General features: G+C 42.0%; 1 protein-coding gene across 1 annotated transcript in view; it reads right to left on the bottom strand.

Annotated features, from left to right (window-relative positions):
• Positions 1-27,115, bottom strand: part of LOC141762360 (ELKS/Rab6-interacting/CAST family member 1-like) — a 123,749-nt gene that overhangs the window by 75,944 nt on the left and 20,690 nt on the right. Inside the window, exons 11-15 of the mRNA XM_074626449.1 lie at positions 26,957-27,097; positions 25,136-25,329; positions 19,060-19,071; positions 9,727-9,862; positions 6,695-6,826 (exon numbers count right to left, since the gene is read on the bottom strand). Coding sequence (XP_074482550.1) covers positions 6,695-6,826; positions 9,727-9,862; positions 19,060-19,071; positions 25,136-25,329; positions 26,957-27,097 — 615 coding nt within the window. The remainder of the gene's footprint in view (positions 1-6,694; positions 6,827-9,726; positions 9,863-19,059; positions 19,072-25,135; positions 25,330-26,956; positions 27,098-27,115) is intronic.

Below are 27,115 nucleotides of genomic sequence, written 5' to 3'. Positions count from 1 at the left end.
GCAGAACATCAAAACGTGTCACTTTTCTTCTCAGTGTTTTCTTTTCTCCCATGTTGTTTCTCCCTCTCTCTTCTCTGGTATATATTTCATCTATGTCTCTCTCCGGGCGTATATCAGTTTGTCAGTTTAATGTCTGCAAGGTCGAAATGTCGAGGTCACTGTATTTCTCACAGCGTGGCGACGACCTGGCCTGCCACCACACACACACACACACACACACACACACACACACACACACACACACACACACACACACACACACACACACACACACACACACACACACACACACTTTCTCTTTGGATACTTCTTTCTCTCTTTTCCAGTTATGTACTCCCTGTTTTTCTGAAGGATTCAGACTGAGAGAGATGCATTTATTTCCTCTGAAAAAAAAGATGGCATCAGCAGAAATAAAAAAGTAGAAACCCTGAAGATGAGCTGAATCTGAAAGCAGCTCCTGTTCAGAGAGAAGTGAGGACCAAGACAAAATAAGAGTCTTGTAATTTGAGACTACAGAAGCTTCAAGAAGGAAGATTTTTCTCTCATGTTCTGCCGTCATTACTCTCTTCCAGGTTTAATATTGGACAACCCAATACCACCATGATCTTCAGGTTGTTAATCTGATAAATTCCAAGCCATCTTCTGGTTTTACTCCACCACTATTAGCATCATATAGACTAGTGATTCTCCCCTTTCTTCTATCTCCATGGGCCTTTGAAGGTGCTACAGTATGGTGGAGTCTTTCTTCTGTTGCCTTCTCAACTACAGTGGAAACCGCTTATAGTAATCGCGTCTGTCCGGGTCAAATTGATAACTAAGCGGATGATTATTATAACCAAATTGTTGTTGCAAAATGCAGATTTTTCATGCAGACTACCATGTAATTGACATTTGGATATTTATTACATGAATACAAAGTAATGAAACGGACTGCTTCGCTATTTACTGGCTCGCTACGAATTTGTGCATGCAGAACGGCGCCCCTTTGCCGGGGCTCCTAGCTCGGTCACTCGGTAGCAGCAAGTATTAAGAAAGTAAAGTAAAAAACAAAATAGAATCTCAATTAACGTAAGTCTAACGTAGTTTTAAAATGGTTTTCCACATGCAGTCATGCTTGAAAAGATCCAAAATGAACACTCTAAGTGGACTACTTGATTACTATAAGCAAATTATTTAAATAACATTTGTATAGGATTGATTCTGTCCCGAGCTTTATGATCCGGTTGATCACTGTAACCGTGATCACTATAAGTGGTTTCCACTGTAATATTGTTATGCCTTTACAATTGTATTTTCACTGATGTAGTACAGGAGATTTACAATAACGTCAGCGTGAATGAATGAATGAATGGACGAATGAATGAATGAATGAAAGAAAGAAAGAATGAATGAATGACCAAATGAGAAAACGAATCAACATATCCTCATACAATTCGTATGATATCTTACAAAAAGTTATTACTAATTTTGTATGCGTTTGCCTGTCCAGCAACACATGACGTACTTGTCAATTTCCACTCCAGTCTTTTTTTAAAAAACATCTGTCTTCACAGGAAACAACTTGGTTATGTTTAGGGAACTAAACAACGTGGTTAGGTCTAGGAAAATATCGTGGTTTGGGTTAAAATAACTCTGCTGTAAATGATGATTTGTGGTAAACTTCCCATGCAGCTGTTCACTAAAATAAAAATGTGAGAAATGTGACAGAGTAGAATGAAAGAAAAGCTGAATGGTAAAGAAAGTAATGAAGGATGAAATGTACAGTAAAACACTGGTGAGTGAAGTTTGTGATTTGTTACCTTTGACCACCTAAAGCCGGCTGTGGTGAACTCATGCAGTGGAATGTGAGAGAGCTGCGTACAAAAAGAGCAAAGAGAGAGAAAGACGGGGTAGGAGAGAGAAAACAGAGAAGGGAAAGGTGACGGTGACAGTGAGGGAGGAGAAAAAGGGATACACAATGGGGTCAATGAGACAGAAATATAAGAGAGGACATGAAAGAGAATGAGTACAGAATAGAACAAAGGTGGACATAGGGAGGGAAAGAGGGATACACAAGCATAAACAAAGGTGATTAGGAGGAGTAAAAAGAGGGGGAGATACGATTAAAACAACAAACATGCAGGGAGGAAGAGCAGAGAAAAGGAGAGGAGAAAGAGAAAAGTTGTAAAAGTGCTCAAGTGAGAAAATAAACTGCACAGCAAAAGACGAGATAGAGAAAGCAAAAGAAACAAATGCTAAGCACATGAAAGATAAGCAGATAAAAGAAAGTGCAGACGGAGCGCGAAAATACTGAGCAGTCAGAAACACAGGCAGCGTTAAAAAATGCATTTCAGGCAAGATAGAAGGAGAGGAGAAGAGAAGAGACGAAAAGAAAGGAGAGGAAAGCAGAGGAGAGGAGAGAAGAGAAGAGAGGAGAGGAGAGGAGAGGAGAGGAGAGGAGAGGAGAGGAGAGGAGAGGAGAGGAGAGGAGAGGAGAGGAGAGGAGAGGAGAGGAGAGGAGAGGAGAGGAGAAAGGAAAAGAAAGAAGAGGAAGATGAAGATGAATGGGGGGAGGAGAAGAAAGGAAAATAAAGGAAAGGAGAGGAAGAGGATGACGGAGAGGGAGAGGAGAGGAAAAGAAAGGAAAAGAAAGAAGAGGCAAGGAAAGGAAGAAGAAAGGAGAGGAGAGGAAGACGAGAGGAAGAGAGGAGAGGAAGAGGAAGATGGAGAGGAAAGGAAGGTGGAAAGGAAGAGGAGAAGAGAGGAAGAGGCGAGGGAGAGGAGAGGAAAATGGAGAGGAGAGAAGAGAGGGAGAGAAGTCGAAGAGGAGAGGAAAGGAAAGGACTGGAGAGGAAAGGAGAGGAGGACAGATGATTGTAAAATGAGAGAACAGGACAGGACAGGACAGGAAAGGAAAGGAAGGGAAGACGAGAGGAGAGGAGAGGAGAGGAGAGGAGAGGAGAGGAGAGGAGAGGAGAGGAGAGGAGAGGAGAGGAGAGGAGAGGCAGATGACTGTAAAATAAGGACATGGAAAGGAAGGCGTAGAGGGAAAAGGAGGAGAGAGAAAGGCCTTTGGCCGACATCAGAGATGCAGAGATTGAAAGATGGAGGGGTGAGGAGTGACGAGGCCCGGCTGGAACAGAAGGAGGTGGAGGAGAGGAGGAGGAGGAGAGCAACCCCTTCAGTCTACTGAATGTGTGTGTTTGTGCGTCAGAGTGAATTCAGCTTTATTTTAAGAGGAAGAAAGAAGAAGGTGCACTGAGTTCAAGAATTAAATTGTCTGGTTAATGAGAGACGGAAAGCTGGAGGAGGACGTCTGTCTTTAGTTTGGTCTCTGAAGGGACAGATGGAGTGTGTCATACTGTTGACTCATTTCTCTGTCGCACACACACACACACACACACACGCACACACGAGCGCATGCACACACCTTTCTTCAGCGATCACAAATACAGCGGTGACTCATGTCTAGCAGAAAAGGTTTAGTATATTTTCATGTGGTCTTGGTCAACCGATTTTGCCGGGCGAACCCTGTACATGGGACATTCTCTCTCACCAACACACACACAGGTTGTCCATATAGGGCTGCATACTAAAGGTGTGTGCGTGCATGTCTACACACACACAGTCAGTGTGTGTGTGTGTGTGTGTGTAAATGTGCCTGGTTTGGCTGCATTTGCATGTGCGTGCGTGTGCCAACGCTATAATAAGCAATGAGTGAGCCTTTGAACAGGCCGTCCTCATTAAGGGAGGAAATTGTCTCTCCCTCTGTCATCATTTTATAAATCATTATGTGAGCGGGTAATTGCGGTGACGCAGTTGCAAAACGGGAACGCAAAAATATTTATTTACAATTTACTTGTGTATATAAAGACACGTTTCCAGTTAGCAAACCGACGTCGCGTCCATCTGGCTCCTGCTGAATGCCATGTTGTGCTGCGCCCCGGTGCGCTGTTTAAATAGCAGTTAGCACTTCTTTCCGCCATGTTTGTGTGTGTCTTGTGTATTACTGTCCTGTCTGTGAGTCCCGCGCGCACACGTGGGCTTGCGTGCGCGTCTGCGCTGAAAGGCTGAGTTAGTGTTGTTGATGTTGGGTGAGGACTGCGCCGAGTGTTTGGCTGCCATCTCCACTCGTCCACCGCAACGCTGACGTTTTTTCTACTCCTTCCTCCTCCGCTGAAGCATTTTAAGACGGGGACGCTCTCCAGCACCCTGGCCTGGCCTAAATGGCCTCTGTTCGGTCTAATTAAAGCTGCCACTTGTAGCATTTTGAAGCGTTTCAATGCGTCGCTGCCAAATTAAACGTGAAAGATTGGCACGATTACTGTAAACAAATTAAGCCACGGTCAACTTCAGGAGGAAAAACACGTTGGATGTGATGTTTCCATCTTTCCTTTACGTGTTCCAATCTTCGCTGTTGTGAAAACACAAAGCCTGAGGCCGGTTTGATCTTCTCTGAAACTCTGTCTTTTTTTGTGGAATTGTAATTAAGTCATAGGTTACTGCTGGATCAGCGTTTTTTGACCAAATTGCTCCCGGAAACTACAGAACCACAGGAACTAAACTCAGGAACTAAAAGAGCCTGTGGGGCATTTTTGTTTGCCTTCACACCGGATCTGAAGAACCATGAGGACTTTGGCAAATTAGTCTGGCAATGGATTAAAAAAATTATGGCAGCATTAGTGATGCAATGCTTCCACAAACGGAAACAACAACTCATCATGTTGTTCTTTGTAGTTACTGTGGACTTAATGAGATGATGCAAAGGAGACCTGCAGATGTGGAAAAGGAGACTGTAAACTCCAGGACGCTTGTCTCCAATCCAATCTTCTGAGTGTTTCATGGTTATTAATTATGACTATATTATGTGCAAAGAAATGCATGTGATGTTTTGTGTTTAGTGAAGTGTTTTTAAGGGCGCTTTCACAAGACATAGTCCGTTTGGCTAGTCCCCATCAGAGTAAAATTGATACTTTTGGTTATTTTTCTATTTAGTCTGGTTCAGTTTCACAGTGCACAAGTTAAAGTGGAGTCGACCACGTACAAAAGTTCATTTGCTGAGGGGCGTGTACTTTTTTGCCGCCACTTCTATGCAGGGAATCACGGACTTTGACATATTGCTGTCTAACTTTTTTCACTTTGACTCGGCACTGATCTACCATGTGAACGAGTCCCTTCTCCTGCAGTTTATGACTTTCTAAACGTCACTGTTTTTGCAGACTTTATTTAGCATATTCTGTGTGTTCTCTTCGGCCCAGATGTCAAGTAAACATCGGTCCATCTCAACAAATGCCAGCGGAGGCAGCCTGCGTTTTGGTTCGCTTAAAAACAGTCCGAGTCCACCTCTCGCAAGTGGTCTTGGACCTGTTGTTTTGGTAGTACGATTACTGGGTTCACTGCCCACACGAACTGCACCAGAGTTTGATTAAAATGGACTAAATGTTGGCTTGTGAAAGCTCCCAAACATACTTGACGATACCACGTACACATATTCTGTATCTCCTTGTTCAAACACATCATTACAGCTGCATCAAATTCCCACAGTCTAACATCCACCTCCAAAATGCTATTTCTTTTTGGTTGCATCATTACCTCAAAAAAAAAAAAATCCGAGCTGTCGTGTGCATCATATTAAATATGTTTTCCTGTAGCAACTTTGAAACTTTAAGATCTCGACTGGAATTTGAAATAAAGTTCTGTGAGTTTGAACGGTACAGGTCTGCAGATGGAGGCGAAGAAGATTAAGTTTTGTAAGCCTTGTTGTGTCTTTGCTAAGAAAGAATCATTTGCCACCCGTCTGTCCATCATTTTCTTTACATCCATCTGCATGTCTTCGCTTCGTGGTCTGTCTTTCTTCTATTACATATGTCTATCTGGAACTTATTCTAATATTAACCACGGCTGAGGGTGTCAGCAGTAAAATAGTGTGCTCGCATGCCTGTCTTTATGTGTCTGTCCAGAAGTAGGCTGCAGTAAAGGCCACAGAGGACGGCCAACATTCAGAGGCAGTAATAACAATGGAGTCCGGCCGTTTTTGCCAACAGCTACAGCGGGCCATGTTTTCTCAGGGCAGTTTTCATCCTTACAGCCCACGCTGTTTTTTCCCACTTGTCAAAACCCATCCAGGCTCTGAGGAACATTTCCCATCTCTATGGCCTCGTTAAGTCACTGGTACCCAGGGGAGCGACTGGTCTGAGGTTGAATCCACTAAGCCCTTCCCTTCTGAGCCTCCCTCAACACCGCTGTGAGCTTTCCTACTGTCTCAATATAGATAAAACAGGTTACAAATTGGAGTGGTCGGGCTTTAAGAAAAAGATGTTTGTGCGCTCTGGCTGAAGCGGACAAAATACAAGCTGTTCTTTAAATAGGGACGTGTTTACCTCTCCTCCAAATGAGGAGTGACTGGGCAAACACACACACACACACAGAGCCACACCTGAATGAGCTCAGTTGGCACAGGGCATGTGTGTTGCCGCTGCCATTAGCCGCTATTGGCACCAGCGATGTTTGGCTATGTCAGAAAGAGTTTCTATGTTGCCCTAAAGATGTTTGTCTGTATGTGTGTTTCCTTGTGCAAATATCCCAGAGAGACAGGAACATGAAGGAAATCCTCAGAAGTGAGAACATTTGTGTAAATTGACTGATAGGGGTTGAGTTTAAGGAAAGGTTTGGGACATGCAGTAGCACACTTTTTTGCTACCGAGAGAGACGGTACCTGTTTGTCGGAGTGCGTGCGTGCCTGCTCCTCCTGGGCGAGCACCACCTCCCTCTCCGCTGTGATCTGAACGCTTTCCCTCAGCGCCTCCTCCAGCTCCTCGATGCGCTCCTCCTTCAGACGGAGGGAGTCCTACGGAGAGAAAGTATGCGATGTAAAGGGAGTATAAACTGTTGCAGACTACTGCTGAGTCTACAGCAATGCTTAGCAGCTCTGTGAGGTTGTACTTGCGAAAGTCAGCATGTTATGATGGGAATTAAATTACTTTTGTGGGTATGTGGTAATAAACTAAAGGGTTGGACACATTCAAGTTTTAACATGATGTTGTCGTTAAGCTGAAGTTTTTGTTATTTATTGCCCTTTTGTGCCAGGGAAACAAAGACATCTTCACTATAAAAAATATAACTGAGCTGTTTTAAAGTCATTCAGCATTTCATTACAACGTCTTTGACCACAAATTCAATCACATTTATGAATCATTTGAATACAACATTTAGCCGGCGCAAAATTGATGCGACACAACAGATAAACATCGGAGAATCTCATTTTATTTACCGACAGGCCGATGGCAGTCAACGAGATGAATATCGGCCTATAAATTGGGGCATCCCTAACCAATGCACTCAGAAGTTGTAAGGACAGATTTACTCAAAACCACAAATGCCAACCGCATGGTGGTGACGCTAGAGGAAGAGTCAGGGGATCACCAAAGTCGAGTAGGCTTCATTATATGAAATTAAAATAAAAAATGCCAAGCATCCGATGGTTCCAGCTCCTCAAATGTCAGGATTTGTTTGCTTTATATCAATGCAAGTTGATTATCTTTGGGCTGTTGGTCAGACAAAACAAGCTATTTAGTTTTGGGAAATTGTTGTGATATTTTCTGACATTTCATAGACCAAACATAATTGTTAATTGTAGCCCTAGATTCTAATATACAAAAACTCTAACATTTTTGTTATAATTTATCCTGGGTCATCAAATGGTTTCATGGGGTCTAATGATATTATTTTAGGGAGGCTTTTAATTTAAGACGACACTAGCTAGGGAACTGAATGGTGGTGCAGTGGTTAGCTGGGTTTGATCCCCGATTCGATTTGGGTTTTTCTACTGCAGGTTCGCCCTGTGTTTGCGTTGGTTTCCTCCCACCAAATCAAATATGCGGATCATAAAAAGCTGATTTCCAGATTTTTACCAACTAGATGGAAACAGATTAGCCGCTGTGGCGACCCCTAACTGGAGCAGCCGAAAGAAGAAGAACTAGCCAGAAAATCAAATTGGCTTACACATTTATAGTACAAAAGTTCCCCTTGATCTGACATCCTTCATATCTGACAGACTGCGTATTACTAAATCACATCAGTTTCCCGTAACAGGAGTTTCCCCCTGTCACATCCTGCTTAACATGTCCCCACGGTTAAGACCTTGGACACTCCTCACTCCAGTTTGCTGCTCTCAGCGAACTGGAATAAGCTGCAAAAGACTCGCAAATTAGACAATCTGATCTTCATCAGCCTCTGAGGATTCTCAGGAATTCCCAGTCGCACATGAAGCTGTTTCCAAGTGAGATGACTACATGAACTTCCCACCGATTCCCCATAAAGAGCTTATTTCTCCTCTCGCCAGGCTTCCTGGTTAAATTAGAGTTGAATGAATACCTGATGGAGACGGAGCGGGAGGGAGAGGATGAGACATTCTAGTGGTGATGAACAAAACCTCCAGGACATCTCCAACACATGTGCTGTGAGTCTGAATCCTGCTCCAGATCCAACATTACTTGGTGTCTAACTATGCGGCCTGAGATGGACTTTAATTAGATTAAATCCTCTTATTGTATTGAATTAAATTTACGGCCTGAATTACACTCACATTCCATTTACAGTCTCCAGTGCTGCTTTAAACTATGCAGAATTTCTGACAATTGACACACACACTAGTTATGGTTGTAACCGCTGCGGTCCCATAAGTCGGAGTGACTCACATAGCTATCGGATCATCTCCTAACCACACGCAAACACATAAATGACAACTTCCAAACTCCTGAAACCAAAGATCAGTCATAGCTAGAGGGCGCTTATTCGCACAGACACACACCCACACACAGAAAGAGTGTTTTCATCTGCCTCTAATCAGAGAAGCCACCGAGGCTAACGATTACTGGAAGAGCAGAGGGAGGAGGAAGAGGAGGATGGGCGAGGAAAGAGGAAGTCGGGGGAAGTTTAAGGGAAAAAAGGGGTGAAAAAGGTGAAATTAAACAGCCTGGCCTCCTAAAAAGTATGTTCCCATACAAAGAAACTGCACTGTTTATGCGTTTCGAGGGAACATATTTTCTCCCGGATTACGTTTCTATTTCAGAAATATGTTTAACCTCTTCCACTCCAACCCTCTTTGATTAATTAATTGATGGTTGATACCATTTGTTACACAGATTTGGTGCTAAATGTTTTTGTAAAAGTTGGAAGAAAACCTAAAATCTGAAGAAATACGAGGAAAACCACAGTCACACTCATCATGACTGCTCATCTTGTGGTCACTTGACACCCCGGCAGACAATTAGGAGATGATCTCACACCACAGGAAGCGTTTTAAAAACCCACAGCATTCACTACATAGTTTAGAGTGTGTGTCCCTTATGTTCCCCATCCTCTCCTCCTCACCTCCTTTCTCCCCTTCACTTCTCTGACCATTTTTGGTTTCCTCTTTTCCTCCCCTCCATCTTCCATCTGCTCTCCCTGTCAATCATCCTCTTCAGTTACCCCCTCTCACGCACTCCCTGAGCGAGAGCTGCATCGTGTGTGTGTGTGTGTGTGTGTGTGTGTGTGTGTGTGTGTGTGTGAGTGTGTTTGACATTGCCTCAGGCTGCTCCCTGTCACAATTGTCACGTTATGATGAAGCGTTGTTGTGATAGCGGAAAATATTCAAGGTATAGGACGGAGAGAAACTTTTTCTGTCTCACTTTTTTTCACCCTCTCCCCCTTCACCTTCCTTTAACTCCCACCTCCCTCCTCTCCCTCCTCTTCCTCCCTCCATACCTTTATCTGCAGGGAGCTCTCGTTCAGATTGTCCTCTCTCTTCCTGGCGTCCTCCATCAGCTGGGCGTTCCTGCTCTTCTCAATCTGCTCCTTGTGTTTAAAGTTGGCCACCTTCTTCGACTGGTCCTTCATCTGCCTGCACACACACACACACGCAAAATATAACGTCAAAATCAATGCATCACCTACATACAGTAGTTTTGACTTCTCTTATGATTTAAAAAAGGGAATATTTCCCCATTTTTGTGACACATTCGATTCCTGTGTGTCTATAAAACACACTAGCAATGAAATGAAAGGTTTGTTTTTCACTAAGAAGTTATTTCGTTTTCAATGATTCTCGCCAGCCCTGACTGAAAAAAGTGTCTGGAGTTCACAAAGTTAAGAATTGTGATATTCATGGACATGGAGTTAAGTGGTAAATGCACACCAAAAACTAGGCGCTGGTCATGGAAGTGGTCTATTTAGAAGAGAGGATAATTAAGCTCCAATGATTTTATTGCATCACTAGCATTTGGACCACAAACATTCAATATCAAAAAGTTGCATGAACATGAATTCTACGGCTCTAAGAGTATGTCTCAAAAATGTTGTCTCGACTTAAATAAAGTGCTTCATAGAAATGTACAAATTGGCCTGTATTCATTAAGCCACTTGTGTCCAAAAAATGCACAAATGCCTCAATAAAATAGTGCGTTCACCATATAAGCTTAACATCAAGTCATCACTCCTCTTTATCCTATTACTCCATGAAATAAAGGCAAAAATGCAACAAAGAAGAAGGCAGCATTACTGGCCTTGCCCCGTCCCTTACGTACCATATCTAACAATCCTATCCAACACAATCCAATTTCAAACCCTAAATCAGAAAAGTCCTAAATATAATTATTGTCTTCCTGATTTGATATCACATTGATGAGCTGTTACAATGCTATTTCACCAAACAAACAAAAAAAGTAGAGAAGCCATAAGAAAGTACCAGCGTTAAGAGCATTAAACATCATCTGTGACGGTAAAAATCTGCCACATCGACCCTGCATGTATGACCATAAACTCATGTTTACAATGTTTACTGAGGTAATAAATCAAGTGAGAAGTAGGCTCATTTTCTCATAGACTTCTATACAATCAGACTTCTTTTTGCAACCAGAGGAGTCGCCCCCTTCTGGCTACTAGAAAGAATGCAAGTTGAAGGCCCTTCTGCATTGCTTTCACGACCAAACTGACCTGTATTCACAATGCTGGCAGGCCACACAAGTGCAGCTGATATTTAATATATAGAGTGGAACCGTTTCCCACCGAACACATTCAGGACACGCGGTCTGTTACTGCCATTAAGAAGATACCGCAAGACACTCTGATGAACTATTCTGTGCAATACAATGCCTTCATGAAACCCCTTAGGGCCAATATCATGTACAGATCAGCACAGGAATTCAATAAAGAGCTATGAATCAATGACTAGATGACATCTGAGATATCTCCACAGTGGGAAGCATGAAGGTCTTTTCACGGAGGGATTACTGGGTGTCGGGAAGCGGAGTCTAAATCATCATCTGGGGAATGACGGAGAGATTCCTCGTGGGAGCAGCAGGGTTGGGAGATGGAGAAAGTGGTTTAATCCCTGTTTAAGCTGTCTGGAAGCCATTGTGGCTCTGTCACAGACCTATCAGCTATCACAGCAGCTTGACTTGATCATGGACCTCTCATGCCTTTCATACACAGACAGATGTGGACTGAGCTAACACCAGTAAGGTTTAACAACGTCTACTGAATCATGACACAGATGAAAGATAAGTCAAACATAAAGGATAAATGTGTAAGTCTATCCAACAAAGACAAAACAAAAACTGCTGACTCACATCAGAAACTCAATAAAAGTCGTTCTCTTCGTCCGTGAGTCTTTTGTATGTTTGCATTCTTTAGATGCCTGCTCTGCGCAAATGTTTATGCATGTGTGTGCGATCCTGTCAGCATAACTTTTTACAGGCTTGTAGATAAATCCATTTTCCTCACTTCCATCGCTGCAGCTGCCAGTAAAAAGGGCTGACCACCAGTGATGGGAATCCACAGCAAACTCTTGTCACACCAGCAGCAGCAGAGCATGTGCTCTCATGGGAAATCATTTTTTACGAGCTGTACTCTGCACGTTTTGTTTCCTAAGGTGTAAACAGGTTTCAATCGTCACATGACCTTTGACCCTTCCTCTGTGCGCCACAAAGCTCTGAGCATTTGCAATCCTACGCCGCTTGTTTCACTTATTTTATTTCCACTGCTTTACTCCTTTGAGTGCAATCATCCCGTCTGAAGTCACACGAGTATAAAGTTTATTTGTTTACATTTAGAGTGATCTACATATTCCAGCGTCGAAATATTTTACAACACCTTGTCTCTTTCATCTGTCCTGTCTATCTGAGCCATAAACTACCTGCTAAACTAACCTGAAGTAATGGGACTAATCCATCAAATGGCTTTTACATTACAGAAACACTGCCAGAAAAAGTTGAGAAATGATATTGGCAGAGGATGGTAACATAAAAATCCTCAATGTGTTTGCTAAAAGGTCCAGGGGGCCCAATTCAAAACCAATCCAGAGAAACCTGGGAAGCTGGAAGAAAAATTGAAATGCGGCGACGACGGGGCCAAAACGGCTCCGCAGCACCTGGGCGTTCAAAGCTCAAGGGATAATAATCAGCGCGTTAAGCTGCGTGTGTGTACATGTTTTACTCGTATTGTTTTTGCGTGCATTTTAAAAGGCCTACATTGCATCATTATCACGTCCAAAAATCGGGGCTCAAAATGTGAAACAGGAAACCAGATGAAGTAAGCGTGGAGTCGGATTCATTATTTCTGCTTCCTTTCTTCCGTCCTGATTTCATTTTTGCACCCTGAACGTGGGATAAATTTGAATATTTGGGATCAATTTTGTGCTTTACGCCCTGTGTGAGTGTGTAACAGGTCATAAACCGGCAGGAATGTTCCTATTGGAGGATTTCCAGGAAGCTCCAACCATCTGGTTAGCTCTCTGAGGTTTCCCCCCTTCATGCTACATTTACTGCACGTATGTGCATGTGGAAGAGACTTTTTAGTTTGCAATGTTTCCTATTGACTCAACACTCAGTTCCCACTTCCCTCTTTTGCTAATGCTAAACACTTGTTTTCTTGTATCACTTTTCAGCACTTAAGTCATTTGCATGGGTAACTATCACGCATTTGCATCGGACCACGGCGAGCTTCCTCCTCCTCCTCCTCCTCCTCCTCCTCTCATTGGAATTGTCTTGCTCACTAAAACCAACAATGACCTTTCCCTCCACGTATTTACCCATTTTTTTTCATGTTTCATTATAATCATTTGCATGAAAAGCAATCACTTATTTGCATCAGACCAACGTACGAGGACAAATGTACTTCGCCTCACCGCTCCCCTTTCCTCTCAGTCGTCTCCACACTCGCTCCCTCTCCAAATGCAACATTACTCTTTCTTCTGGATGAAATATTCTCATCAGACCATGGTCCATTTCTTCTCTCCTTTCCTCTCCCTGATTCCTTCCACTCCCTCTTTTGTCACTTCCATCTCCTGTGCCTTACTTTCCCTCTGACTCCTCTTCTTCTCCTCTCTAAAAAAATAAACTATGGATGACAGGCCGCTGCAACCATCACAAACCTTTTTTTGTTTGCCAAATTTGGTGTTTTCCATCTTCATTATAATGGTTTACCATCTGCATATGAATCTAATGTATCATGACGTCAATCAGCTGTGACACTGAAGTGATACTGAAACAACAGATACTTAGGGGCAGAGGTGGGACCAGGGCATTGTTTTGCAAGTCACAAGTAAGTCTTAAGTCTTGGCACTCAAGTCCAGAGTCAAGTCACAAGTCAAGACTGACAAGTCACAAATCAAGACAGGCAAATCACAAGTCAAGTCCTGTCCTAAACTTTTAGCTTTGAGTTCTACACAAGTCATAATGTGCTCTTCACCAAATGTAATGTCAATTTGAAACATGTCAATTCCCATATGCATAATACTAAGAGGCAGAGGTGGGAGCAAGACATTGTTTTGCAAGTCTCAAGTCTTTGCACTTAAGTCCCAAATCAAGACAGGCAAGTCCAGAGTCAAGTCCCAAGTCAAGACAGACAGGTCCAGAGTCAAGACAGGCAAGTCGCAATTCCAGTGTCAAGTCCCAAGTCAAGACTGACAAGTCCAGAGTCAAGTCCCAAGTCAAGACAGACAAGTCCAAAGTCAAGTCCCAAGTCAAGACCAACAAGTCCCAAGTCAAGACTGACAAGTCCAGAGTCAAGTCCCAAGTCAAGACAGACAAGTCCAAAGTCACGAATGACAAGTCCAGTGTCAAGTCCCAAGTCAAGACTGACATGTCCAGAGTCAAGTCCCAAGTCAAGACTGACATGTCCAGAGTCAAGTCCCAAGTCAAGACCAACTAGTCCCGAGTCAAGACAGGCAAATCGCAAGGCAAGTCCAGTCCAGTCCAAAACTTTGAGCTTCAAGTCCTGAACATAATAATGTGCTTTTCACCAAATGTAATGCCATTTCAACAACAGAATAATAACAAATAGAATTGCCAAAAATCATGAATGCTTTTAAATTTTCGAAGACAAGTGCGACTGAACTTAATCATAAAAAAAGATCTGGGGAATCAAGTGCTGAGAAAGAATGTCTTACCAAAGCCATGTTTATTGCTGCATAATTATATCAAGTGGATATATTCTACATGTATTATGCATATTTCCCCATCCTGATCTATCTTATCATACATTAATATCTTTAAAAACTTTGGGATGTTGACTTGATTTTAAAAAAGAAAGTCTGTGGGTTTGTAATGATGCAAGAACCAATGGGTCTGGTAGGGTTGTGGAAAAGGCAGGGGTACTATACCATGGGGTACTATAACGTATCGCATTAACAATAAATCTATATTATTATGTAACTGTAATGTTGTGACTTGAGTTCAAATTCTACTGAATGGGCATAGTTTGTTTTTTTAAAAAGTTGCAGTTGTGAATCTACACATGTTTAATTAAACACTAAAACACTTTCATTACTCTTGCTTGCTTCAAGGAGCAGAAGTTGCTCGGTGAACCCGATGGCTCGGCTCAGCGGAGGCAAAGTGCCATTTGAAGCTGTTTTAATATGTAAAATACTTCCTTCACTCTCCCTCTGAAATCACTCTCAACAACTGCTGCAAACTGCTGGAGGAGGAAGGAATCGCGGGAGGGTTCGCTTTACCCACAACGCTGTAAACACGACGTACAAATGTGCAGCGAGACCACGTCTGCACACACACACAAAAACTGCGCCAGTGTACGAATTCACCAAAACTGTGCTGATAGTGGCACGCACACACACACACACATATTCGGTGCTGTCAACTGTTCCAAACACAACCTGCTTTGTATTAGAGTCTCTCGGTCGGACCACACGCAAATATCTAAAGCGCACACACACAGTTGTGCGCGCAACGGCGTGTAACAGAACAACATGGGTCCACTTTCCAACATTTGCGCAGAAATACACACACGCAAACATGGTGGCACATCGTGTAAATACACACGCTAACGTAAACACACACACTATACTTGTTGACAGCACTTTGAACTTCCTAAATTTTGCAAAACCTCAAAAATACCCTAATGTGCGGACACACACTCAAATATGCTATATATAAACATACACACATGTACAGAAATGTACAAACATAGAATAGCCTTCATTAAAAAAAATAGAGCGAATACTTCTGGCAACGAGCAGTACAAATGAAAACACACACACACACACACGTACAAAATCTCATAAACTTCAGTAAACCTCAAAGTCTCTCCAAAATAAAAAACTTTTTTTAACCTCCCTCATTAGCATGCTGCTGATATTCAGGGACCCACATTAAGGTAATATTAATATTACATTTGGAGTCCTGTATAAATATTTGATCAGAAATGCTCGGGGGCCTCATGTATGTTTACTGCACATAGTTCACCCAACATTAACATCAAGGATTTCCTTTTAACCATTCGGAATTCAGTATTTCCCTTGAAAATACAGGAAATATTGGTTTGGTTTACTAAGCCCATAAAAACCATAAAACATTAAAAAAAAAAAAAAAAGATCAAAAACATAATAGTGTTGCCTGCTCTTGGTGTGGAAGAAAACGTTACAGTACAAGGATGACATTGTGTAGGAATAAAGAAAGAAATAGTTATGTTGTTGTTTGCAGAATGACCCGTAGAAAATCCCCGAGGTAGAGAGGTAAAGCCACTAAGACCACTAGACAGAATGAAAAGTCTTCTTTAATAGCGTCTGTCCTAATAAATCATAATCCCTGGATATATCCCCATTTCAATCAGAACTAACCATACCACTAAATGGAAACTGTTTAGATAATAGTAATAGTGTACGCATGTGACAGAGAGCTGCCGTTGATCTTGGCTGTGTCTTTATTTTACATGGAGGACAACACACTGACACTCTGTTCTTTAGCCCTCATATTTATCCTCTGATCTGAACTCTAGATTATATTGTAGATGAGTGGACAGAACAAGAAGACGGCTATTATTACGTCTTAATACCTACAGTATGATGTTAACTGCATGAATACAGTAGCTTTCTTTTAACCCGAATGTTTCTGTTTGGGGTTCCAGAGACCTCGGGATCTTTAACAGCTCTGAAAACATGGGAATACCGCTATTAAAACGGCCTCTTGTTCCATTTGTTTTTAGGTCTAATACGACTATGGCTATGACTATTGATTTGAAAGGTGCTATGTAAATAAAGTTATTATTATAAAGGCATTTTGATTGTTTAAAAAGAGGGTTCTTTGGAGTTTTCTTGTGATTTTTGTGTGTACTTGACATTGACATCACCTTGAAACGTCATCTTTTTTCTTGATTTTTATAATAATTGCTTATAAACATGAGTTTTTGAGGGCTGCAACGAAAGATTATTTTTTATTATATTAAATAATGATTGCCCATTAGAATTTCTCATAGCCCAAGGTGATGTATTCATACAGCTTGTTTTATTCAACCAAATATCCAAACCCCAAATATATTCACTTTATTATCATAAAATCATCAATCTTCGTCTGTCAAACACTTTTTGGTAAACATAAGGAATACATATTTGTTAAGACGTTGCCTGTTTAACATGTAAAGCATAACATATTTCCTTATTTGGTATAATAACGCCTTATGGTTATCTATGTATTTTATGTGCAAGCTCAGTATGTTATAAAGCGGAGAATATAATACTTCTACATCTACACATTGGGTTTTAATAAGGTCAGAAGAATAGAAAAGGAAAACAAGGTTGAATTTTCTCTGTGTGTGCAATCTCAAACAATGAGGAAGTGAAGCAACAAAATGCAAGGATTAATATAATAATACTACAAAGGGAAAATATAATAGGATAATAAAGTGATAATTTACATTGAGCAGCAGCCACTGTAAGATACTGTAGATTTGTCTATTTTCAGAATACTGAACAAACAAAAAGTGTGTTCTTCATTTTCTCTTAGTATTGGGAATAGTGTGTGTGTGTGTGCGTGTGTGTGTGAAGGTATTTTAATTAGATAACTCTCAGCAGTCATCCCCACTGTAGTGTTGTCACCTATTAGCTGGCAAAGTCTTTCTTGCATGTGTGTTTGTGTGTGGAGGACAGGAAAAAAACAATGTGCAAGGGTCTGTGATAGCGTGAGCGTGTGTGTGTGTGTGTGTGTGTGTGTGTGTGTGTGTGTGTGTGTGTGTGTGTGTCTGCTTGTTGTCACCCATTAGCTGACAAATCCCTGCCCCACCTCAATGCTCAGAGTCATACAGGACCTCAAAGGGATCACACACACACACACACACACATAGAGAAAGAAGCAATGCTATTCCTTTTTAAGATACAGAAACCTTGATGTCAGACATTTGGCAGTGGATGAGGAGTTCCTTAGCTCAAGATCAAAAACAACCAGAAAAAAAAAAAGACACAAAAAAAGGACAGAAGAAGAAAAAGAAGTCTTCTGTCGTCTACCAGACAGCAAGGCAATGCTAACTTTTTTTTCTTTTGTTTCGCTCCCCCTCTAGAGTTGAATCACAAAACACCAGAACAACAGCGATGAAAAAGCCCGACAAGACGGCGGGGAGAACAGTGGCTCTGGAAGTTGAAATAGAAAGAAAGAGCAAAGGAGCAGCTGGCACCGGGGAGACCTTTACAGCGGGAGCAGAGCGCACAAAACACTCAGACCACCAGATTTATGCAGGAAACAGAAGGGACAAGTGGTTATTATGTGGTCGATCACAATGTGTAGGTCAGAGACGTTTCAATATGACTTTGATATGTCTGTTAGAAAAGACCTAATTCAGACTTTTTGGTTTTGCATGCTGAAATGTCATTACGGAGTCACCTCCTGAGTGCAGATAGGAATATTTAGAGGTCAAAAAAAGAAGGAAAATAAGGGAGTTTTTTCAATATTGGGATATGGACGATGCTTTATGGTGCCATACTTAAAGAAAAGTTGGACGTTTTCACTTTTTTTTATCAAGACTGAGGTGATATCTGTCCGTTAAATATAAAGCTACAGCCAGTTAGCTTAGCTCAGCGTTAAGATTTGGAAACAGTAAAAAAAATCCATCTACCAGCACCTGTAAGGCTCACTAATTAACATTTTATATCATGTTTGTTTAATCCGTCCAACAACCACAAGTTTCGGTTTACTGGCGGTTATTTGCCGGACTATTTCTTGGCGAGAAGCGGCGACTTCCTGGAGTCTCCGCTGATTGCCTGGCAACTCGATCAGACCATAAAAGATTGCGAAACCTCGGTCGAACATTCAAAATTGGGTCTGAACTGTTTAACAAACGTAGAACAGGAACAAAATGTGGAGTGATTTCTCTAAAAAAGCCACAAAAGACAGAAACCCAACAGAAGTAAAAGGAACTCTGAGCAAAAGTTCACAGCTGTCCAACTTAATGATGGCGATACTTTGCTCGAACATTTCTCTTGTTTGCTGCGGTAGCCTGAAATTTGACCTTAGCGCTGGTATCGTGACAGGACTGTAACGGAGGGTGCGAGAAAAGAAACAATAATGTTTCCTCTTCAAAAGAGGCAGTGATGTGGCAGAGAGAGAGAGGGAGCGGAGTGAAAGTCAAGGTGTCTCCTTCAAAGACAGACGGACATGATGAGAATGATTAAAAACAGAGTTCATGACAGAGTGAAAAGAGATGAGAGAGTGTCTCGATGCAAGGACGAGAAGTATGACAATGAAGGAGAGAGCGCGATGAGAGAGAGAGAAGAGAGACAGTGACGGAAGAAGGAAAAAATAGGCGCGCGGTACTAACCTTGAGGCAAGACTGGGTAGAGCGGCGTTGCATTGTGAAGATAAAAGAAAAAGGGAAAGAGAGACGGAGAAGGAGAGGGAAAGGTGAGAGGGAAGACAGGAGTTGAGTGCTAAGTTAGCCAGCTTGATCACTCTTCAAAGAGGAAAGAGATGAGAGACAGCTAGAGAGACATAATTAACCACAGAGACACAGCAAGCAGACACATAAACAGGAAGACAGGCATGACCAAGCAAACAGCTAGGCAGGCAGACAGACAGACAGACAGGCACATAGACAGGTTAAACAGGCATTTTCTTCTTTATTGAGGGTTATGAGAGGCCTGCTCACCTCACATGACCTCTACAAACATTTAAAGTGGACCTATTATGCTTTTTTCTCCCTTTCCTTTAGTGCGTTATATAGTTTTTTTGTGCATGTAAAATATCTGCATTGTGATGTCACCAAGTAACACATTTGCATAGGGGTAAAAAGAGGTGCTATGAGAAAAAATGCATTTTTTTTTTTTACATTAAAGCATGAAAACATGTTCTAATAGAAACTCAAAAGACAAGTATGCACCTGAAAATAAGTATAATAGGTCCTCTTTAAGGTCACACACACACACACGGACACACACATGGACACACACACACAGACAGAGACGCAACTGCAATCACAAACCATAGAAAGCGAGCAATTAGCCAATCAAAGCACGAGCTGAGAGCGTGCTCACTATGAGTTATTTCTTCTTCAATGGTTTTGATATGGACTTTTTTTCCACTTCCCGCAGGAGCCACTTGCGCAGCTCGTGGATTCGCGGACTCCGCCAAAAGGCACATGGCGTGTAATCATTAAGATATGAAATTTGAAGAAAGAGAAAATTCACTTCCTAAATTGGTTGACCCCAAAAGAATTCCACACAATCGCTCCTCATGTGCTTTGGTTGAACTGGCAGAGCTCAAACTCCAGGGTGAGCTTATGCCTGGGAACGCACGCTAACGACGGCGTGCCAAAGACAAATTGTCCATTACAGAACAATATAACACGCAATAAACTTCTCTAATTTCCCATTACTCAGGTTTATACTCTACATCGCTCTAAACCTCCTTCTCTCTTTTTTTCTTCTTCCATCGCCAGTCTTTTCTGTCAGTTTCGTTTTGCTTCCCTCTCCCCACTGTGTTGTCTCTTCTTCTTTTCTTTCCCTCGCCGCCTCCACCCGTTATTTCATTTCTGCCTCCTTTTTTTTCTCCCTCCACCACCACCTTCTTTTCCCTTTTCTTTCCCTCTCTCTGTTTTCCACTCTTCCATCCAAATCCTTTATTTTGGCCATCAGGGCAGATTTTCAGCTCCATTTCCCCTCAGCGTGAAGTCACTCAGTCTGCTCCAATTACCATCTTAGTTACTGAAATAAATAACCTGGTACCATTACAGCTGGATTTCAACTAGAAGAGGGGGGAGAGAGAGAGAGGGTTGATTTTTACCCTTGTTTAACCCACATCTGATCTTTTCATTAGTAATGTTCCTGCTGCTGCTGCTCACTCGTAGCCCAGGGTTAGCCTTGGTGCCAACATAAGAGTTGGCCACAGGCGAATGTATCCTCCTCTGACGTACCTGTTAGCTCGAGGCTAAGTCTTATAATTCACAGCAGGGTTAGGTAGCCTTGGGACAAAGTCAGTATTAGTACACTTTATCTTACAGGGTCCGTGCTTGCGGGTTCAAAACAGCCTAGCTGCTGAATGTACTATTATAATCAAAACAGGGAACGTTTGTTAATTTTTACAGTAACAAATACTGACATCTAACAGCCAGTAAAAGAGCAGTTGGGTTAAAATGCCAGTAGTTTTTGAGGCAGGAGTAAGGACTTCAACCAGAGGAAAAATAAAGATCGTACTAAATCACCGTTCATTAAACCTCTTCCCCAAAGAGTGATTGTCCAATCATACTGTAACTAAGCACGGCAGGCATCAAGATTTGGATTGTTCCAGATGCAGAAGAGCACAACTCTGCATTTAAAAAGTTTGGGGGGGGGGGGTGTTTTTTATAGCCTTTCCAAAACCAAAAACACAAGAGCCAAAGTGTAAGAAATGGATTAAACAGTGTGTTTGTCTGTTCCAAAGTAAACTGCAATTGGTAGCATATCTGACTAACTAGCTTAGTACCTAAAGTAGCATATGGAAACAGTCTATTCTTATATTTTTCTTCTGTCAAGTGCATATTTAAGACCCCCTTTACAAGTTTCTAGTTTTAAATGATATCAAAAATAAAAAGTCAGCTGGATACAGTGTTTTCAAGCTATTTATCTAACTATAAAGCAAGGAATCTATGTCTGTCTGTATGTGTGTCCTTCAAATATCTCGAGAACCGCTCATCCGATTTATTTCACACTTGGCTGGTATATTGCTGGGGACCCGAGGGAGTGCTTTGTTGAATTTGGTGCAATTTCGACACGTTTAATATTAATAAACTTTGAATAAACAAACAATAGCGCTCTTTGCAGCAGCGGGGGGCGGGGCTTCAGGACTCTGCTGACTGAGACGAGCATGTCGTCCGCTGGCCTTTTACAGACCGCAGCTCCGTGGTTCACTTTTGCTGCTGGATGCTGGATATACAACCAGACTCTTCACTTCCCTGGAGTCAACATGAGCGGATAGCCTACAGGAAGCAGAATCAAACCAGAGTGTATTTCACCTTGTATTTCTGACTGTGAGTAAGCCGTGACCTGGGTGTGTTTTTCCTCTGGTGTCAAACTTGATACTAACTTATAACACGAATAACGTTACCGCAAGCAAAATACCTCCGGTAATTAAATCCACGCTCTACTTTATAACCGCAGTGGTTATGTCAAAGCAAGCAACTAATACGCCTATTTGGAAATTACCTCAGCTGAGTGTATTTCACCGATGTTTCTGACGGACCTGGGTGTGTTTTCCTGTGAACCAGAGTGTATTTCACCAGTGTGAAGTTGTTTGTATGAGCGGTTCTCGAGAAAACTGCGAGCAGCAACACCACAGGCCAAGCATTCAGCGTGTTCTGAACAGGAGTGTTTTGAACGGCCACTGCACTAGTTATATCTAATTAGATCAAATCTGCCGACAGCTGTCATTTCAGCCAGTAAAATTGAACATTATTGTCGGCTAGAAAAGAGAAGCCTGCTTTTGTCTGCCTCGGTCTGAAATCAAGGACCTATTATTTCAAAAATAACTAATACATTTTGAGTGGTAGACCTGCCACCGTTAACGTTGTTGAAGATGGAAAGCTTGAACTGCGTAGCAACAGTAAGTAAGAGGGAACGGTCAGTTCTGCCCTTTTCATGACATGTCAACACGTAACCACAGCCAGGGATAGTTTCCCTCATCATACATCTAACAGCTCAATGCAACCACTAAATATGAAGATGTAAAAAGACATCATACTTCCTTACACCCTCTAATATAACCTCTACAAACCGCACACTTCACAGTAATGACTGTGTGTGTGCCAGTGTGTAAAAGGAAAGCTACATTTCCTCATAAAAATCTACTTAATCTTAATTTTACTATTACAAGATACTGTTCTCAAATGTGCGGCACTAAGCCTGGATTTAATACCTTTCCTGTTTCCAAAGAGCAGCCTGCAAAGTTCAGATATTAAATATCAGTCGCGGAGAAGCTTTTATTTCATTGTAATCTACGGGGAGAACGAAACATCTTTCAAATACATATGATGTAAGATCTTAAAAAAATCCCCACATGTTCACCCATCTGCAGTTTTAAATGGTTATTAAGTTACACTACAGTGTTATCCACAAAGCTAGTACTGCTGTAAATCTGCATCTGTGGCTACTGGCAGACTAAATAACACACGCACGCAGTTAAAACCCACCAGTTTGAAGTCAGCAGGTGCTGAATTATTAATAGTCTAGTATTTCTACTGGCCAGACGGAGACACTGCTAGGAAACATTGAATCTCCCTAAAATCATTAACAACCATTAGTAGTACAGTCAAACTACTAAACACATGGACACCATCTCTACCCACTCCCTCTCTTTCCCTCCCTCTCTCTCTCTCTGTCTAAGGAAAAACTGGAGGAAAAGATTAAAGAGACAGAAAGACAGAAGGCGCACAGAGAAAGCGTATGATAGTTCAAAAATCGAAATCATCGATCGGCATATAAACAGACAGACGGACCAGTTTTCATAACCGCAGACGGCTCTGACCCTCGAAGACAAACTTTACTCTCACAACTCCGACTAAAACATACCTCTTTGTACAGTTCAAATTGTTTTTTTTTACATTATTATTTAACTTTTGGCCATGAGATAAAGACGCCTGACCCTGCTTGAGAGCTAGTTTTTGTTAAACTAAACTTTATCTCCAGAGGTTCCTGTTTTATGTAGTCTTCTCCATACAGAAAGACTCATAAACAGACACACAGGCAACAGAATGAAACAGATATTCAGGTAGACAGGTGAACACAGAGGCAGGCAGGCATGCATGCAGACAGATAAGCAGATACAGACAGAGAGAGGAAAGACAGATTAAGGTTAAGACTAGTTTATCAGGTATGTATAGTGTACAGAAGAGCGAAAGGTTAAGCGAAATTACACAGACAGGTAGAAAAGTAGTTAGAAACAGACAAATCATTCCTATTAGCATAAAGAAAATACAAAAAACAAAACTGAGTGAACTGTCCAGACTCCTAATGAAAGAAAAAAAGAGTGGGTTAAACTCTTCGAGTCAGACATCCTCGGCTGAAAGTAAAACAAAAGTGAAGCGTGAAAACGGAGCCACTAAAATGAAAGAGTTGCATCATTGACAGGAGCAGCGGCTCAAAGAGTTTCAAGCTGTACAGCCGAGACTCTGGTGTCAAACTGTGCCCTTGTTTTACAAACTTTTGTGAGCAGTTTGGCTCATCACACTGCAGTATAACAGACGATAAAAAACCTCCGTTGATGCACTGATGTGAGAGAGAACACAACTCGTGGCAATAAATGACCTTTAGAGGGAACCAATGCTGCAACTCTTTGATGGTGATTATTAGTGAACATACTCAGCTCTGTCCCATGAGGAAAAGGTTTGCAAAACATGAGAAATCTCTTGACAAGATACAATTGTTTTGTCTTTTTATTTTTATTTTAATGTGCTGCAATTAGAGGCCATTATCAGTTTAAACTACTGTTAGTTTCTAGTATTTAATTCATCGTGTTGTCTTTAAAATGTTAGAAAAAACAGAGAAAAAAATCCATCATAATTTCCCAGGGCCCAATGTGAGATATTCAAATAGCCCGTTTTATCTGAATTCAAAGATATTCAGTTTAATATTACAAAAAACAAAAGAAATTCTCACACTTTTTGGGTATTTTTGCAGACTGATCAATCTTTTATACTGTATGAGTCAGATGCTCTCAGACAACATTTTAATCTCAATGGAGGAACCTCTGTCCTATCTATGTGTATGTATTTCATCTAGGATCTCAACTTGTGGTGGTTAGAGGTTCAATTCCCAATGCGAAAAAATATTTTTTTAATAATCTAATTCCACAAAGCTTTTCCACATGGGACGGGTTGCTTTCATAGTGCTCTCATATCCCGTCCTCCGACAAGCAAAGTGAGTTTTGTCGTGCATCTGTCTAACTGACTGACGGGGCCACCAGCCACTCACGTGCCCAGGTAGTCCCACACCAGCCCCCCCATTGGCTGCTGAGAGGCAGCGGGGGGAGGGGCCTGTTTTCGCGACTGCTGAGAGCGCCACAGATGAGAGGCAGAGGGGGTTCTGGGGTGTGATGGGCGCACACAAACAAACGTAAAACGCACTCACACAGATGCAGAATCACATGAATGCATACATATTTATGCATACACACACGAGAATAAGGTACGGTGAAAGAAATAAGAAAAGATGACAGAAGAAATAAAGCCGAAATGGAGGGAGGAAAGGGGAAGAAAGAAGGGAGAGGAAGAGGTGAGAAACAAGGAAGACTAATGGATTAGTACGGCAGGAAAGATTACCATAGACTCCGAGCACAAAGTGGGAGATGCAGTTATGTTTTCTTAAATTTTCTTTTTCACAAAGGGTGAGTTTTTATTCATGTCATCGCTCTTTATGGCGCTCTCTCACCTCTCCAGTTCGTGGATCTTTTTCTCCTTGTCGTTCTTCTCATTCTCCATCTCCCTCAGGATCTCCAGGAGCCGTTCCACCTCGGACTGGGCCTTCCCGGCATCCTCTTTGTGCCGGGTCACTTCCTCCTCCAGGCAGGAGATGCGTTCGGAGAGTTCACCGTTGGCCTGGGAATCTGTCGCTGCACTCTGAGCCTGGAACAGAAATAAATTATTATAAATAAACCGAGCTGGAAAGGATATGCCAAGAACAATATGCGTGTTGAGGATGACACGTTCCTTTGGAAACTGTTTAAGAGTATAATTGGTCTATAATTGGTCTTTAATAAAATGGCTTTAACAGACGGGTGTTAAAGTGGCCCACAAAGGCCCATGATGCTGGCTTATGTAGAGATTAGTATGAGCATGAAAAGGTGAGAGAAGTAAAAAAGCAAGTTAAACTGAGCGGCAGTGGATTTCTCCTTTCTGCCGCTCTGCTCGGCTACACAGAAAATGCCGAAAACGAGAAAAAGAAACAAGTGAAATAAAACAAAGAAGAGGAAAAAAAACAGCTTAGAGGTTAGAACAGCTGTGTGTGTTTCCCAGAAGCAAATGTTGCTCTTGGGACAGATTGACTTTGTGTGTGTGTGTGTGTGTGTGCACACGCCTTGGTCACACAATACATAAACCCTATTAGTTTTGGAAGCGGACAACAGTTTTTACAGGTCTTTATGTGGAGAGGAAATGTTTGGGTGTCTGACGATATTATAAGAAGATCTGGGAGGAGGGAAGAAAGAGAGACAGAGAGAGAGAGAAAGACAAATAAGAAAGGGAAAAAAAGAAACATCACACACAGTGTCACATGCACAGTGTCAATCAATTCACACACACACAGACACGTTTTCAGTCTTTCTTCCATCCATGGTAACAGAAAGAGACTGAGAAATAAACTCTGATGAGAGAAACTCCTGAGATCCACTGACACCTTCATACACTCTCTCTCTCTCTCTCTCTCTCTGTCACACACACACACACACACACACACACACACACACATTGAGGGTGTGGTGGTGCTGCTGTCTTCTCCACTCTGTGAAAATGACTGTAGGGCTGTCAGCAAGCCGTCACACACACACACACACCATTTTATGGGCTGCTGTGTGGGAGAGAATATGTGATATGCAAACACACACACACACACACACACACACACACACACACACACACACACAGCCAGACATCTCTCTTGGAAAACAGTTGAGGGAAAACAAGGAAGGGGAGAAAGAGACAAGGGGTTCTTTAGTTTAAAATCCTCCATTTGTTGTGTTTCTGTTTATTTTTCGCCACAGAGATTCATATAATTGATGTTTTTAATTGCTAATTGTTGTCTATGGCGTTTAATCAAGTCTCGAAACCAGGCGCGTGCACGTGATACAAGCGCACAGAACAGTATCTATGAGGAGAAAACTGCCTCGCGAGGGAGCATTTCTGCTCCGTGTGCACAAATGCGGTCCCGCGAGCACGGAGCTGTGCAGAGGGTAAGGCGGGGATGGAATAGACAGTGGCTGACGTCTCCGCTCCTTTCAGTGGTCACTTTCAACACCCACAACCGGCTTTGTATTGTTGCATTGTAGGTGGTATGTGCAAATCAATGATGTTCGGCTTCCCTCCATGCTGCCGGCGCTCGGTGAGCTCCCTGCTCACCTGGTATATTATTTTTAGTCCATCTGATTTGGTCTAAGACGGATTAAATATGCAACCTACACCCTAATTTTCATGCTTTTATAATTCCATTATTAATTCCTTATTTCACCCACTTTCAGTCAAAACACACAAAACTAACCCTCTTGAGTTGGTTCTCCAGTTTGACACACTCCTCTCTCTTCTGCTCCAGGCCGATCTCCAGAGTCTTCAGCCTGTTGTCCTTCTTCAGAGTGGAGGACGCCAGAGAGGACGCCTTCTCCTTCAGATCCAACACTGAAGTCTGAAAGGAAAAAAGATA

This window comes from Sebastes fasciatus, chromosome 23, assembly GCF_043250625.1.
Source record: "Sebastes fasciatus isolate fSebFas1 chromosome 23, fSebFas1.pri, whole genome shotgun sequence".
NCBI lineage: Eukaryota > Metazoa > Chordata > Actinopteri > Perciformes > Sebastidae > Sebastes > Sebastes fasciatus.
The sequence above is the reverse complement of the archived record's forward strand: the minus strand, read 5'-3'. Positions and strand labels throughout refer to the sequence as shown.